This window comes from Dicentrarchus labrax, unplaced genomic scaffold (genome assembly GCF_905237075.1).
Source record: "Dicentrarchus labrax unplaced genomic scaffold, dlabrax2021, whole genome shotgun sequence".
In the NCBI taxonomy this organism is placed as follows: Eukaryota; Metazoa; Chordata; class Actinopteri; family Moronidae; genus Dicentrarchus; species Dicentrarchus labrax.
This window is the reverse complement of record NW_026136712.1, coordinates 14,302,153-14,319,778: the sequence shown is the minus strand read 5'-3', so window position 1 is coordinate 14,319,778 and position 17,626 is coordinate 14,302,153. Positions and strand designations below refer to the sequence as shown.

The following is a 17,626-nucleotide window of genomic DNA, read 5'->3' as shown; positions in this document are numbered from 1 at the left end:
TCTACTCTAGACATCATTTAGATGTAACAAAGCATGATAATTCAAATCAGCAGTCTGAAAATGCCTGAGGTGGTTTATTAAGTCAGATAGATAGATAGATAGATAGATAGTGGTATTAGCACTTAAACTGTTACATACAGTATATGCAGCCTTTTAGATTTTAAACTTCAACATTTGTTCTTAGAACAGCCAGCAGTAATACTAATATTAGCTGCCATTATACTTGCTAAGTAAATGTCAAATACACACTAATTATAATGTTAACAATTAACACTCGGTAACATCATATACGTCATATTTCATTCTGTAATTGAATATAATACTTATAATTAAAACATAATTTAGAGACAGTGTCTTTACCTCTAATTGAGGCAGATTTTGTTCTGTAGGTTACATTATATCGCTTGTCCTTTGAAGCATGACTGAGCTTGGATTTGCAGGTGTACTTACAGTATGTTGTTAAATGTGCCTTTGAATGGTGCTGTGTTCAAGAGGGCTTCTGCTGAAACAGAGTAATTCAGTTCCTATCAAAGCCTCACCATTCACACTTATCCATAATTTAGAGCGCCATCCTGGCCCAGATGCCATGTTATCACGCTTTTTCTTTTATTTAGCTGTACTTTTGTTTCCCCTTCTTCTTTCCACCTTTTTTTTTTTTACATTTCCTTCTAGCCTGAGGTTCAGAAGACACCTTGAGTTACCTCACCTGTCTACCCCTTTTGGAATGGCCCGATCTGTGTAATCGGGCTTGATTCTGAGCCCTCTTCGCCATTGCACTTCTCTATTGCAGTCTTTTACCCTTCTGCTCTTCCTGCATTTGAATCAAAGGCTGGTACAGCTTATACACACTTAAGCCTTGCTTTTAAAAAACTATACTTTTTTTTTCTTCAGCTGAAAAACATGTTTAAATATTTAGCACCCATATTCACAGCTGTTTGACACTTGTAATTCCTCGTCTTACAAGTCCCAAACAAACGGCACAGAAGATCACACAGTCAGTCTGAATCACAGCTGTCATCATTATTCACTTTGACTCTCCCCCACCCTTATTGAAATAATAAGGAAATCATCTGAACTTTGGAAAATGGTGATAGTAACCGCCTGTGTTTGATATTGAAAAAAGGCAGGAGAGCGAAAGAAGAGGGGAGAGATTTCTTTTGAGCTACAGCTGCATTGTTCTGGGGCTCCCTGTTAATAACTTACAACTGAAGAGTGTTTCTTGACGCAAAAAAGCACAACAAAAAAACACCATTTTCATGGTTCCTAAGAAGATCTTTGTTCAAAATGTAGGTGTCAGATGAAAAGGCATACATACATAGGCAGAAATGGTGGTGGCGGGTGGAGGGGGGAATGCACCAGTGCACTCAAAGATGCACAATATTTATCATATATTGTATTTAAATCTTCTGCTAGAACACTCCATGAGACAATCAGATGTGATTTTGGTGAGATCCATAGTTTTTCTTAAGTAGATTAATAGCATATGTGAATTGCAAGCCAGTATTTGAGCTTGAACAGGTGTTAGGGTATGAGTGTCTTTGCCTTATTCTGAAGGTTTCACAATGGTTATATCAACAGGGGTCAAGCCTTGATATGGGATGTTGTAGCACAGTAGGGGCTGGCAGCCACTTTGCATTTTCTTCGACAAAATGCTGACATATATGCCTTGAATTTTTGCTGAACACTTCGATGCATTCACATTTTTGTGGTTGTTGTGTGACATTTGAATATCGGAACAAAATTGCTTTTGTGGGAAGTAAGAGTCCCCTCATTGTAGATTAAGATTGTAGACATAATCAGCCTATCAGCCTCGACTGTGACTACATACTGTAGGATGTTTAGTTTTAATTGTACATGTTCCTTTTCATTATTTTCCATGGTATCATCCTGTGTCCATGGCTGGATTGTTTCATTATTAGGGCCATCACAGTGTGCCATTACTGGATTCTTAGTGGCTGAACTCTCACCCTTTCCTTCAGGTTCTGTCACCGTCAAACTCGGGGCGCATTATTCTAATGATCACACACACACATATACACCGCCACTGCCACCACTACCCCCCAGCACCCCCCTCCACCCCCCACCTCACGCACCCACCCACCCACACTCACCCTCCCCTCCCCTCCCCCCGGCACTAAAAGAAGACAGAATGAGGGAGAGAAGAGAGAGAGAGAGGGAGAGTGAGGGAGAGAAATTCAGGAGGAGAAAGCTTTGAAGTGGCTTTCCATCGCAGTGAGTCTGCCGGCCGTCTCCCCGAGACGTGTCACCTTTGCCGAGAGGGAATAGGAAAATCACGTTTCGAATGGTAATGATAACATACTAATCACTTGAGCTCTTTGAAGAACCCAGGGAGTGCGCTACTCTGTCAGTATCCCGGCTGCCTCATGCTCCCAGGCACACACAGGCACTGCAGCCATGGTCTAGGTGTATTAGCTTAAGCATTGCATGTCAATACGTCCCCTCTGATCCATAGGGGCTCATTATAGCCCAAGCTTGGTATCCATTTTCTCCCACGTGCACACTGCCACCATGTCTGCCGGTGCCACTACCACTTCCACACCCATGTAACCCCTCCCCGAAATCCCCTACCACACCCTTCACCAAAAACACACCACACCTTGCATCCCATCCCACTCACTGTTTCTTCGTCGCTCTCCTCCTACCAGAAGCCCATATTACCACACACACACACACACACACACACACACACACACACACACACACCCACCCGTTCTTCTATCCCTCCATCCTCCCCCTGCCCTCCCTTTAACTATTAAAAAGTATCTCTGCAATTTTAAATGACATCTGTCAGCGGCGCAAAGAAAAAGGAAGCGAGGGAAAGAAAAGAGTTCAGAGGGAGTTTTCTCCTCCCTGCTCTTTTCCCATCCCTCTTATTGTCAAACTTTGAAAAGTGTGTCGTTGACTTTTTTTTTCCTCCACGTTTTTCATTTCCTCTGAGTGATTAGCTGGTACACATTTTGACAGCCTTACCAAAACTAGAGATTTCACTTCTCCCCCTGTCCCTTTCGCTCATATGATGGGCATAAACCCTTGTCAGAGAGGCGGTTGTCATTCGTCGGGTTGTTTTTGAGTGTCAAATATGTTACATCTGATCAGTTTCTTAACATAGCATATTAGAAAGGCCATCAAAACCAACAACATTCGAGTAAACATGCAAGTCTTCCATGTTTATGCTGTTTATGATCCTCTCTACTGAACCCAGTTTAAATTTAATGAAAGCTAGGTCTTAGTTTGGACATGCACATATGCACATTTGAAGTTTGTATGTTAGATAGGTGGTTGAAACTTGCAACTGAACACACAGATTGACAAAAGGACATGATTGAGATTAAACTGTGCCTCGGCATAATGAGACGGACTGCTTGATGGTATTGACATCCTTTTTTAAAAGGAAATGTTGTATAGACAATATGGGCAAAACTTGATTAATTTTAACCAAAATAACAGTTTGGTCAATATTTAAAATCAGCTTGAAGTAAGCACAGTGATAAAATGAAAGGGCATAAAATCAAACAACTTCAAAATAACGGTTAATTTACAGGAATTATTTGATTGATCAAACAGTTGCTTTCATGACTAACCCCCCTGTGATATAGTACGGTCTTATCACAGAGACATAGTTTATTAGATCTTGGAAATAAGAACATAGTTAGGTCAGAAACACAGAACCAAACCTAATGCAGACCAATGATGCAGGTATTTAAACACCCAAAAAAAAATCAAATTTAAACGATTGTCCAAAACATTGATAATGAAGTGGAAGGAAACCTCCATGGGAAAACTAATGGTTAAAACATCCATTATCTAATATCGACACTCTTTGACAGTTTAAGCACAACTAAAGTGAGTGAGATCAGTGATAGTTCGTGAACCTCATGTGTACAATGATCGCAACCCTGTAATGTTGAAAATGAATAATTAAATTTGGTATTCCAAGCAAGAGATTTTCTTCTTTCTTAAAGAATAGTTTTCAGTTCTCAGTGACAAATTTACTACCTGTCGCTGTTAGTTGGTAAGTAAAATGCTAAAATCACTCACAACATGTGTACAAAACTCACTAAAATAATACATATTCCACTTGATTCAGGATAATAAAGCACACATTACATTGAACAATACTAAACATTTCCAGGTAAAGATCAACACGTATTGTCTGTGTAAGCTTTTGTTTAAATGCAGCATTGGTTCATTGTTATTATTTTTTTGTTTTAAGAAAGTGTTTTAAAAGCAAATAAATTGCCCGTTACCATAGAACTTCTTGTTTACTAGTATAAGTATATCTCTTAAGACACGGTGCAGTAATTGGATACGTGAACAAATAAAACCATAATGGTAGATTCCTACATTTGAGAGCCCCTAAGATGGAATTCAAGGCCGTCAGTCAACAGATCAGATATTTTCTTGCCTTGCTTGTCAGACATGAATTGTTTAGCTATATAGAAGAAACCAAAACCACTGATTTTCTTGGTATCTAAGGAACAGCTATCAGTTGATATGTGTACACATGATATTCGAGCCCTAGCTAACACCTTGATACTCAAAAACATCCACTTTGAAAAAATGATCAAATTGCTTATTTCATTATTTATGAAACACATCTTTTCTTGATATGCTCTGTGAACTCCATGCTTTCAATGGGCAGCCTTGTCGATTGTTGATAGCTGTGAGTAAACCAAGGGGGGGACGCAGTAACTCATGCATCATGAATACTGTTTTGGTCCACTAATGTGGATAAACAAGAAGCAGAAAAGAAACGTGAGGCTTTTTTATGACATTTATTAAATTTCACACCTCTATAATAATTCCTTAAATCATTATATATACTGTACATTTATGACACTGAGTGATTTGAGAAGACTTAGATATATTATGATTGAATAAATGTTGCACTTTATTTGTTACATTATCTACAATTGAGGAAGTAAATGTTGATTTAATCTTACATTTCTCCTCCAGTTGGAAGCCATCACCTGGACAGGATTGTCTTTTAACTGGAAAGCTTCAAATAACATTTTTATTTTATTTCAATTTGCTCCACCTCCCATGCCTTAACTTTTCTCTGTGTGCAGCAGAAGGCTTGTGCTGTGAAACAATACAAGGAGGCAACAAACCTCAAAGTAGTTCTTGTTTTCATGTCCAAGATGAGGCGGCAGCACCTCTTACATTGTCAGCCTCAACATGCATATGCTTGATATTCCATCAGCATATAACACATTGTCATCCATGAAGGTTATTGCCAACCTGGCTGTATTATGTTGTCGCTGTGGATGTGGTCTGTCTGTTTAGGTGACAGTGTTGATGTGTTTCTTTGAAATGGGTCCCAGCCCTCTCAATCAATTTTTTTTTTGTGTGTGTGTTTGTTTCTCTGGCTTTATTTTTTATTTTTTCTCCATTTTTCACAGAGAGCGCATCTGTTGGACAACACAGAGAAGCTGGAAAGGTCATCACGGAGACTGGAAGCCGGCTACCAGATAGCAGTAGAAACTGGTACGTATTCTGTTTTGGATTGGGTTAGGAAGGAGTGGGGTGGTGTTGGGCGGGGGGGTTCAAGATAGTGGTGAGGATGAGTGAGCGACAGCAAATTGTCTTGCTCATATGCGAGGTGGGAGGATATGTGTGTTTGGGGGGGTGGAGGGGGGTGGGTCGAAAAAACCTCTTTCCTTGACGCCTGATGACATTTTCGGGAGCACATCAAAGGCAAGCCAGGGAGGGAGAGAGAGAGAGAGAGGTGTACAGGCGACAGATCGGGCGCCGCTTCTCCTTGCTCTGCTCCCGAAGAAAATTCGTGCACCACTGTGGCTGTGTGTTTGTGTGTGTGTGTTATGTATGCGTGTATGTTGGGTGGGTGGTGGTTGGTGTTTTTTTTTTTTTTTTTTATCACAAACAGACAGGGGGTCTATGAAAATAAACAACGTCAGCGTTCCTCCTGAAGTTCTTAATTCAGGAGTGCAGAAGGAAGAAACAAAAAAACATAATATCACTTTCTAAATAAACCATCCAAAAAAAAACACACACACAAACTCCTTTTTTTCCTCATTATCAAGGATGGTTTTTATCTTAAAATAGGAAAAAAGCTCATTGGGATCTTAAATAGATTTAACCAGTTAGCATATTTTTTTTCTTCCTGTCTTCCTTCCTGACAGTCACCACATTATTGAGGCAGAGTGTATTCCTCAGAGATGTATCAAAGCTCATTCTTGAAGTATCAACCAGCTTTCTGTGGCTTCCGTTGTAGTTTTGAAAAAGTTTGTCAATTTACACTATAATCGCGGGGTGGCTGGCGTGTGCGACATCGACAGATTTAATAATTCAAGTCAAGGAAGGTTCGCACACAGACCACCAGCTTTTGATGTTCTCTGTATCTTGCATTCACAAATTCATAAATACAATCTACATTCTCTGCTTAAAAATGTTGATTCAAATGCCTCAGATGATCCTGCCGTTATCCGAGTTTCTAGACTGTGTCAAATTCTGCGACAGCCGACAGGTTTTTTTTTTTTAATTCTACCGAGTCGCATCATTCACTAGAGTGGCTCGTTTTTTGATGTTTTCCCTCACAGCTTGGTTGGTGTTAAAGAAGTGGGCCGTGGCTTAACAGTGTTCAGTACCTACTGGGCCCGGCGGTTTCTCCCGGCGTAGTCGGCCACATGCCCCTTGACCCTGTGTCACTGTTGGCCGTCTCATCCACTGAGTGTGCGGCTAGCTAAGAACAATGCTCGTTTATCCTGTCTTGGTCCCACACACTTGGCTTGGTCCACACCAGCTGGGGCTGTGTTTGTGGTTTGGTGGGGAAGCTTCGCCCTGCGTCTTTAATCCATGACCCCTTCCTTTACTCTGCTGTCGATACCAGCCCTCCGCTCAGATGCACAACCTGAAATGGCAATGTCCCCGGGTCAAACAGGGAATACATCTGCACAAAGAACATAGATACACAGGGAATATGCACTCCTTCACCACCCTAATTACTATATATACCAGGCTTTCAAATTCAACAAACACACTGGGCACAAACATTAGGTAGCCATATTTATCCACTGGTTTATAAGGTTTGACAGCGTTCGCCATTTGATCCCAAATTCAGTTTGGTCTTTAATTTAGTGTTGTTCACCCATCTCAAACTATATATTTACTCTTGTGGTTCCACAATGGCTCGTCACAACACTTCCCAGACAGCTTCATGAAATCCTGCACTATTTAGATCATAGTCCTGCCATAGTTGTTAGAGTATTGAGACACAGTACGCAATGGACTGGGATTTATCTTTTTGCAAACTGTTTATTTTTATAGTCCAACACAAGCTCAGTTTATTGTACAACAATACAAAATAATGACATAAAACTGCAAGAAGTGCACCATGCTTTATTCATGCACATTATGAAAATGGCATTGGCAATTGTTGAAGAATAAGCTTTGAGTTGTACCACACAGAGGTGTGGCACCCATAGACGTTAAACAAGAATAATTAGAGCATTAAGTGTTTCTCCAATCAGAGGCTTTCTAGTCAGACTGTAAATACCTTCTTGCCACAAACCTCAACTCTCCTCAGACATCTAAGCTGTACTTTTCATGAAGAGCAGTTTAGCGACGTTATTTTGCAGTAATTCAAAGTTGCATTCTCCATCCACAATGACACAGTAGCCTTTAAGAACTGTAATTGACCAATAGGGGAAGTGGAACTAAAAGACATTTTATTTCAAAGAGGTAGATCCTGAACAAAGAAATGGCGTAGAAACCCAGCTTTGCCCCCTTTTCTCTTCAGCGTCGACAATATATCTCTTAATGACCAGGAACAAAAAAGCCAGGATGCTTCTAGGTCACATTTAAGGGAAGAAGAGGACTCTTAGTTCTAAGAAAAGATGAATCTTCACACAGCACCATTTTATCAGATTTTAGCTTTTTTTCCCCACCATTCTCAATGTCTCCAGTGTATTTAGCAAAAACAAAGGCTTGCCAAAAGCAGTGAGAGCCCTCAGAGGGATATAGAGGAGACTCTTTGGACATGCAGAGCTATTTACCACACGCACCCTCAAGAACCAGGGTCCTCTGTTTGTCTCATAAATAAAGTATAGAACTTCATTAGTGAAGAGCACTGACTTAAAAGCAGGCATAGCAACAAGGAGACATGGGGGCTAGCCCAGTTAAAGAGGGCCCTAAATAAAGAGGGAGGGCATGCAGTTAGCCAATTTAAAGACATTTGAGTCAGGGGCATTTGAAATGCCCAAATGTGGAGGCTTGACTGATGTTAAATCAAAGACATGCCAGAGTTTAGTCCTTCCCTCCACAGTTGAAAAGATTTTGAATGATTTATGATTGCTTGTTTAGAAATAAATAGCATGTCAGATAAGACATCTAAGTTGCAATGATTAGCTATTCCACCTTTTTGATTATTATTCATTGAGGGGGAGAGAGTTGAGTCTTACATGCTGATCAACAGTTCATACAAGACATGGCTAAAAATGTTCCATCAAACTCCTGCTGAATTTTCCAGTTATGGTAATAAAAAAAACAGTTTTGTTTACTGGCATCACTCTAATAATCGAATAGCTTTAAATGAATTTTGCTTTGTTGTGTCAACATAGAACAGTCTTTGCTGATGGTGCTGTAAATGTACAATCGCTGAAGAACATGAATAGTTATTGTAAACTTCAGGGTAAACTTTAAACATTAATTATGGACTCGTCATAGCAACAGTTTTGTGTGCTTGAAGCTTCTGTAGCTGGCTTGCAGGGACACGACTCATGCAGGTTTAATGCAATTGAAAATTTTTAGATTTAATTTTAGCATGAAATGAAACAACTTTTAATTTGTACAATTATGAATGAGTGAATGCATCTCTGAGGCGATATTTAAAAATTGTACGACTCAATAAGTCAACCAGCAAATGTGAAGTGAATTTACTTTGAAAATTCATCCCCCTTTATACTTGTTCAGTTGACACAAATAACTTAGCAATGCCAGCAAAATGAGCTTCTGAAACAAAGACGGAGACAGACAAAAGCGTTGCTACTCTGCATTTTAAAGGTGGCCGGCAAGAGGCTGAGAACACTTCTTAGGCGAGTGTTCTTGGTGTTTAGGGGCCTGTAATCAATCCTGCGAAATGAAAACAGCTCATTAGGGATTGATTTCAGTCCCGTTTAGATAAGCAGAGAGGGACGGGACCGGCCCCCAGGGGCCCCAGCCTAGCCCAAAGTTCACACCATGCCAGGTAGAGAGCAGCACCACAGGCTATCAACTTTATTAGGATGGAGATAAGCTGATTAGACCTTGTCAATCAAAGGTGCCAGTGACTCAATCATGATCCAAGGGACTTTTCTTTCTGTCTCTCCCGTTTTCTCTCTCTTCCCACTCTCACAATATCCCTCTCTTTTTTGTGATAAATCATTGAAGCGACCAACAAAGTGGCAGCCATCGCTGGGCTAAGCTAAGCAGCCCTGCAGTTGTCACCAAGGCAGACGCGTGGGGACCCTGTGATGATGTGACGACTATATTAAAGAGTACATCAATTTGTTTTAGAGCAGTTTGATTTTCAACTGCAGTGGTATTAAAAGAGAGGGGGGAAAAAAGAGGGGAGGGCGCGTGTGTCAGCGTCATCGAACATGATTCCAGTGGCAGAGCAAGGGGTGCTGGGACAGTGAGAAATAAATAGATAAATGACAGAGTGACGAGAAATAAATAAATATGTTTTTGTAAACATAAAAAAAATCTTCATGGCTCCCTTTTGAAGCGGAGTGTGGCTTTGAGTCTTGCTGAGAGTCCATGGGCGCTGGAGTGGCCCAGTAACACAGCACACGTTTGTCCCGACTCTCTATCTCTCCCCCTCCATCTTCGTCTCTTTCTCTGTTTCTCTCCCACTCGCTTTATTTCTCCCTGTTCCCTCTAAAGATCAGACTCGATGATTCTTTTGGTGCTGGGCCACCAAAGTGGAACTCGCTCCTCAAATCCGTAAGCAAACACTTAGCAAATGACATAATCAGCTGCATTTATGAAGCCCAAGTGATATTTTTAAGCAGAAGCTATTATTAGCTCTTGACAAATTGTTGTTTCATTTTTATAATATTTACAATATTTGCTTAATGCAGAGGAATATAAAATCATTAGTTTTTACAATTTTAATAAAACATATCCCTACTTATTAAAGTCCTACAAATTGAAAAAGTTAAAAAATAAATGTTTTCATTGGAATAGACATTTTTGGAAATTGTTCCAGAAGTAGTAAATATAGTTGTCATAACTCATTAATTTTTTTAAGCAAAGCAATGTTTCATTGTTTTTGTTTATTCTCAAGCTTTTTAACAGATCAATTTTAAATTTAGTTTATATTATTAATTTTAGGTAGTGTGTCACCTGGTAATACAACACAATTTGATACTTGCTGTTATTAAGATTATTTTCAGTCATTACATGAATGATTTGTAGAATTATATACAGTATATATGCAATCTAAATCTTTTTCTTATTAACAATTGAATGTTGAATCTTTTCCCACTTCTATTTTTAGTTTATTCTCTCTGTTCTACAATGTAGTTTGAATATTTTAAGGAACTCTTTTTTCATTTTTCTTTTTAAAAGGACAGTTTGCTAAAGTGGATTTCCTTTAGGTATAGCATAATAAATGATTTTTTTGTAGGCTGATACAATCAGCATGTTGTATTGTGTTCAAAAAGAATATAAAGTTATTTGATAATTGTTTGATTACTGGAGCCGAGAGCCAGAACTTAAATATTTCACAGCTTGGGTTTTCAGCTGAGGAGAAAGGAGGCCTTTTAAAAAATGTGTTTTAAAGGAAAACCATGTTTTTCTATAGCTATTTAAAAAGAAAATAATTATTAAAAAACGCTCCCAAAATTTTGCTTGAAACCACATTTCTTAAATATATATGCTTCAACGCATAACATCTCGCTCTCACAAAATCTAGCCGTGGGTGAGCTGTTTATCGGTAAACCCCCGGTGGATGAAAGGCGTAGCAATAATGATTTTTTCTCTCCTAATCGGACCTTGTCAGCAAGGCGTCTTATCGTGGAGAGGAAAATGACACCGATCCTATCGAAGAGCCTGGAGTCCGAGTCGGCGGCGTGTGTCCCCCCCAATCATGGCCGGCCGTGGCCCAGCCATATCTAGCGCCGCCACAAACGGCGAGCGACGCTTTTTTCATGTGGACTTCAAAAACGTTGCGAGTCATTAAAATTGCACCCGCGTTCGGCAGCGGGGATCAGCCGCTCTGGAGCGAAAATGGGATGTGGGAAGAGGAGACTCGCTAAATGTGTTAATTCCATCCTCACATGTTTAAGGCTTAATTTTAATCTGTTTGAGGGAGGGGGAGGGGTGGAGGGACGATTGGAAAGGGGGGCGGGAGGGGCAATGAGAAAGCCTCGCACTGCAATAAATCGCCATTATCTTTGACACCCTAGGACTCAGCTGTTCCAGGGATTTAGGGGTCCACTGGCAACAGTGTATATCGTAGGGCATGAAAACACTGTTTACGCTTGAACTGCGGTAGCTAAGGTGCAATCACCAGCTTCAGGCTGCACAGACAAAAGGCCTTACGTGCACAATGGCCAGCTAGCATACGTACCCTCAATGGAAGAGCTGAACCAACAGACTCGAGTATGTGTTTGTGTGTGTGCGCCTGTTTCTCTGTGTGTGCGTGGGCAAGTCTATTTCCCTGGGTATCGACAGGTGTCGTCGCAAACGTTCAAATATTAGCTTAAGTTAAGTGGAGCTACAAAGTTGGCAATAAGTGACATGTTTATGTAAAATTAAATGAACCTAATACCAAAGATGGATGTCTATCAACATTTCCTGACTGAATAATAACGCTTCAGTTGAGTCCACCAACTAGGACAACAACTACTAGTCTCCTTTTGTACCTCTGTTAGCGCTACACAAAGTGTTAGCTAACGTTAATAAAATCATGAGAAAATCTAATAATTAGACCTTTAGTCAGTTATTAGCTTCAACAAGGCTCTCAACATAATGAGACTCTTGGAAGTAATGATCTGACTACAGAGCTCATTGGAGCTTTCAGGCTCAGTAAAACACGAGGCAACATTGCTAAGAGAAATGTTGGTTTTCCGTTTTATTTTTAGGTAAAATCGAAACTTTGTAAGATTAATAATAATAATAATAATAATAAAAAGAATTCAAGAAAGTACTGGGCACAGATTTAATCACAACATTTAAGTATTTAAGTTAGGTCTTCAAGCGTAGTTAATAACTTTAAATTAGTGCTTCACATCTTTGTAATTGGTATGCAGTGAAAATGTCAGAGATTGACCAGGTAAGACCAACTCTATTATTTACTGAAGTATTGAGCCAACGGCATTAGCATTGTTGACTGCACACGTGCAACCCAAGAATGAAGAATGTCCCAAGCAACGGTAATGTGGCATTTTTTATGTTTCACCATACTCCACTACCCTACAGGTGAATATAGTTACTATATATAAAATAAAAATGCTTTGAATAAGGCACAGTGTCACCTAGTAATAACCTTGGAAATTAAGTCATATTGGCATGGTTTGTAAATTGGTCTATATTCTTGATCAAACCTCATCCAAATCATTTATTGATATAATCTAATCCTTATCACAAGATACGAAACACCCTCCAATAGCTAGATAGTGGTATGCCACTATATCTTAAAAGACACCTTCGTCCCAACCTTAAACAGATTTTTTTTTTCTATTTTTAGGTTACAATAACTAAAAAGATACCCCCTGCCTTCTTGCGTGCAGAAGAAAAAAGTGTAGCATTGACCTCTGGCTGACACAGAGAAAGCTGAGGGAGGGAGGGGTGGTGGTGGTGAAAAAAGAAAAAGAAAGCAGGAGAAAGCGCGACAGAGTGGAGAGAGCTAAGACAACAACTGTGAAGAGCCGTATAGGGTTAAAGAAAAACTGTTTCAGAAGGAAATGGGAGACAAAAGAGAGGACTCGGAGCCCCCATGGGTGCTTTAAAGAGCCGCTACATCTGAGGCGCTGAAATATTAAAAATGGAAAGGGAGAACCAAAAAAAAAAAAAAAAAGAAATAGTAAAATAAAGTAAACGAGTGAGAGAGAATTGTGCCACCTTGTCACCCGAGGAAGTGTATCAGAAATATTAATTAGATGATGAGAATGACGCACTGGATGACAAGAGGATTGATGACAGTTAAAACCCTAAAAGGAGTAAAAAAAACAAATAACTGAGGAGACATTTTATCAGCGTGAGTGTGGATAAGCTGCTGTATGGAAACATAGAGATCGAGATGTTGGGAAGCAGATGACTGTATTCACAACAGCCACATCAAATGTTTTTACTGTTTTGACTTGTTTACAATAAAAAAAAAATCCCCCCCTGGCTTTTATTTGACCAGTCAGGTCCTTTTACATGTGTTCTTATTTATAATGTTGTACATTGACGACCATCTTGTTTGAAAAGAGGCAAGAGGCAAGTGACTACAAAGCACTTGAGTAATGACAACTGAGTCAAACCACCATTAGCAGTGTATCTTCACAGTGAGTCTTCTGTCAAGCTGTCAGACATAAATGGGCAATTTTATGACACAGATTCAACAGTTTTAAGGAAGAAAATTGTAGTGATATTACTGCTTCTCAACATTTCCTTTTTGCTTTGCTCATAGCTAAGTAAAATGGCAATATTAGTTGTTCAAAACAAAATCTCTAGATTTTAGCTATATAGCCTACCTGTGATGTATCATGGTGTCACTAGTGATACTCTTTTCTGTACATATATTTTAAATAGATCCTATAACAACAACAACAGTATTTATTGAACCTAACTAATTACATAATTTCTATTTGTTTACATTCATTTGAAAATCTATATATCACAGATTGTATATTTTTGATTCACTATCATATTGACAACTGTAAAACCTTACAAAAGTTAGGAACTAATATATAATTTATCCACGTCTGTCAGCCAATATAAACTTATAATAAGGAATACTTACTCAAATTGACCCTAATGGCACAAGAATGAACTCAAACATTAAATCTTTCTCCCCAAAAAACCCGTTCACAGTGCAGTTGAAATTGTGTCAGATTTAGCAATAGTAAGCAGACAGTTTAAGGCAAAGTTACTAATAGTAGCTTGCTACCCAGCTGACTGCTGATGCCATTTTAATGTAAGTAGTCTATCATTCACTTACAGTAGCTATCTACATAAAAGTTAGAGTTAGCAAAATTTACTTTTAGACCCATGCCCCACTGGAACAATAAAATAGAAATACTGAAGACATGGAAATGATAAATTATTATTAATTAGTTATAATTTTTCTAAACTTAAATACTGTGCTTACCAAAACATACAGTAAATTAGGTTTTTAAATTGATTAGTCTTCTCTTGACTTGCACCATTGCCCTCATTATCTCAAATATACTTGATCTCAGTTTTTCTTAATGATTGTCAACAGACAGTAAATATAACTTTTAATTTACACAGTGGTACTATATGTATATGTGTATGTATATATATGTGTGTGTGTGTGTGTGTGTGTATGTATATATATATATATATATATATATATATATATAGCACAAGATTTGTGTCTATGTTTATTTTGTAATCAATGACTTTTGCATTCACAGTAATTATCTCACACACACAAAAAAAATGAATTGCTCTGCCAGTGTTAACACATACTATTAGGAAAAGGTATGTGCATTCACTTTGTGTTGCTCATAATCCCATCACTTCATCACTTTTCATATTGTAATAATATAATTTAATCTTAAATGTGTTTATGAAAGGCTTGTGGAAAACCAGTTGATACAACTATTTCTAATACATGGATGTTTTGCATTTTGTTTGTTAAATAGTAGATAAAAGTTTTACACCTATGGAAATACAGTTGTTTACTTTAATAGATGACACCATCAATAGTCACATTACATCTGTTAATGTTTTTTAAAGTGCCAATTTTAGGTCATAAGATTACTGGTTTTGAGTAATCTAGAGCATTTAAATTCTTATTGCATATTTTAGTACTTTTAAACAAATCATTAGTAGATTATTTTGAAAGTAACTTTCCCAGCTGGGGACTACATCCAAAGGTCTGTGAGGGAGCAACCCGACAACAACAATGACTCCTTTTTAGCTTAAGATAGTGTAGCTGATGCTTTGTTGTCAGAGTCATTTAGTGAATGCACTGTGCGTCAGTTCTCGTATAGTCACACAGATGTTTTTCAGTAGCACAAATAGAGACCCTGTAGCCTCACGTCTGCAAACTGCTATGTGGCACCTTTTTGTGTTACAATAAGCAAGGCTCGTACTCTTAGATTTAAATCACTTGGTCTAAATCTAAAAAAGTACAACTGTTCATGATCTCTGCAACAGTAAGTGTTGCCTCTAGCCTTGAGGAAAATATTTGATCTAGTTAGAAAACCATATAGGTTCTAAATGCAGTCATTAGCTCTCCATTAATCTGCATCTTCTGTAGAAGTTCCCCGAGCCTCCCACCCTGCAAGACACACAATTATACTGTACAAACACAGTGAAGCACATTAGTCATCTCCGTCTGTCCTTGCTCCTCTTTTCCTCAATGGTAGCCCCAAGGAGCACAACCCCCCTCCCCTGTCAAAGGAGCTTCCTCCTTGGCTGTCCTGTGCCCATCAGACAGGGTGCCCGCCCGTTTAAGACACCCAGGGAACATGAAACAGAGCCGGGCCGAGATGTCAGCTGGTTGCCCCATCTGCCAGTCAGTGGGATGGTAAAGCTTTTGTCCTGGGGGGTAACCTTAGGAGTGCTCTGTGTGCCGCTTAGCCGTGTTTGTGTATGTGTGCGTGATGCTTTGGGACGGGAGACTCTTCTTCACAGTTTTGAGCAAAGCTAGTCACAAACAACATGCTGACATTGTCCTTTTAATTTATGTGCAACTTGTGCGCACATACAGGATTGTCACATTTTGACCAAAATGACCAAAATTTAAATTTGGATTCTCTGTTGTGAGATCAGGGCAAAGCAACTGCTGTGTTTATCACAACATTTTTGAATGGCAGACATTTCAAGGGAATAAAATGTGTAGGTCTCAAAGAATTGTTCTCGGCTGGATTGAAGTTAATTGGTCTCATTTCAGATCTGCTCACTCCTTATGGATACCACAGTTGGTGGAGCACTCATCAGAATTTTAAATTGCCTGGAACTTGTCTATATCCTTTCCCCGTTCCCCTGTTAAATAACATAACCTTGACAGTACAAACAGTTTGACTCCCATATAAATGAACTAAGCCACTGAGTGGATGGAGGCTGGCTGGCTGGTTGAAATGAAGCACAATTCCACTCATGCATTCTAACGTTCGGTAGATAGGCCGCGCCCTTGAGCTGCTTTAGGAGGGAGGCGCCGCTTGTTCTTGCTCTGTAAGAAGGTGCTGAAAGGGGCCTCTGTGCACGCACGAATGCACGTACATAATCCTTTGGATGGGTCTATGTGAGCCCAAGAGTTCCTAAAAAGAAAATGCACGCAGACAGCATGAACTTATTTATTTACCACTGAGTTATGCTTTTGTAGTTGTGCCTGTCAAGGATATCAGCACAAGTTAATATGTGTGCTTTTGTGTGTGTGTGTGTGTGTGTATGTGTGTGTGTATATGTGTGTGTCTGGATGTGTGTGTCTCCTAGTAATATGTGCATGTTGCACGTGCTTTGCACCTCAGTTCTTTCAGGCTCAGATAAAATATGATTTATAACAACAAAGTCATCCCTTTCCTGTACTGTAATCATTTTTAGTCAACTTTGACTGTTGACTGCCATGTAGAAAGCTTCCCTTAAGTGGTCTACATAGTCCCCGTGCTCACATCAGTCAGTCTCACCGCATGATGTATGTACTGTAGTGGTAGTCCTGAAGGGCTGATGTATGCACAGCTCTGCACCGGCATCTATGATCTTGGGTTACTCAATCATCAATGAAGGCCAACTGCAGCGTACTGTACTGTCGCCCATCTTTTAAAGCTCAGTTGTGAAGGACTGGCTAAGATGGCCTAAGGGACACTTTCCTTGGTCTGGCCCATCTCAGGTTTGATGTGAATATGGGCGTAGTTATGACTACACACAGAACAGAGTCGACGCATTGATGTCGACTTTTTTTAATGTTTGGTGAAGGCCACCTGATAGTAGGGATGTGTTTTTTAAAAATGTTCTTAGAGTTTTGCATTATTTTTTTTGGCAAACCTTTTTCAGTAATTTGTTTGACGTTTTCCTGATATAATTCTGGTCATTTTTAACTTGCAGCTGCATAATCTAGGAATGGAAAATAATCGGGAAGGGGAAATAAAAACACATAATTTAGAAATAGAAATAGAAACGTACATGTTTATATCTAATATTTTATATTTATTATTTTCTTGATACATAGTGAATTAATTAAATGATAAATTATAAATACATTATTCAAAGTACATGAGATAAAAGTGTGACATATTCCACTCTTTGTTACCTCACACCAGTCTGTATTTTTTTTTATTCCATCATTTTTCTTTATTATTATAAGAAAAGGTAGTTGTTTGAGGTGTACCTGAAAAATGCAAAGCCTAAATTTCAGGCAATATGGACGGAGGTATCAGACAAAGAATGTGGTGCAAGAAAACAGTGCCAGAGAATCAAAAAGAAA

General features: G+C 39.1%; 1 protein-coding gene across 6 annotated transcripts in view; it reads left to right on the top strand.

The window, feature by feature from the left end:
• vti1a (vesicle transport through interaction with t-SNAREs 1A) overlaps window positions 1-17,626 on the top strand; it is a 116,443-nt gene that overhangs the window by 31,288 nt on the left and 67,529 nt on the right. For all 6 annotated transcript variants that reach the window (XM_051417364.1, XM_051417367.1, XM_051417365.1 and 3 more), the window contains one exon: window positions 5,424-5,508. In XM_051417364.1, the coding sequence (XP_051273324.1) occupies window positions 5,424-5,508 (85 nt within the window). The remainder of the gene's footprint in view (window positions 1-5,423; window positions 5,509-17,626) is intronic.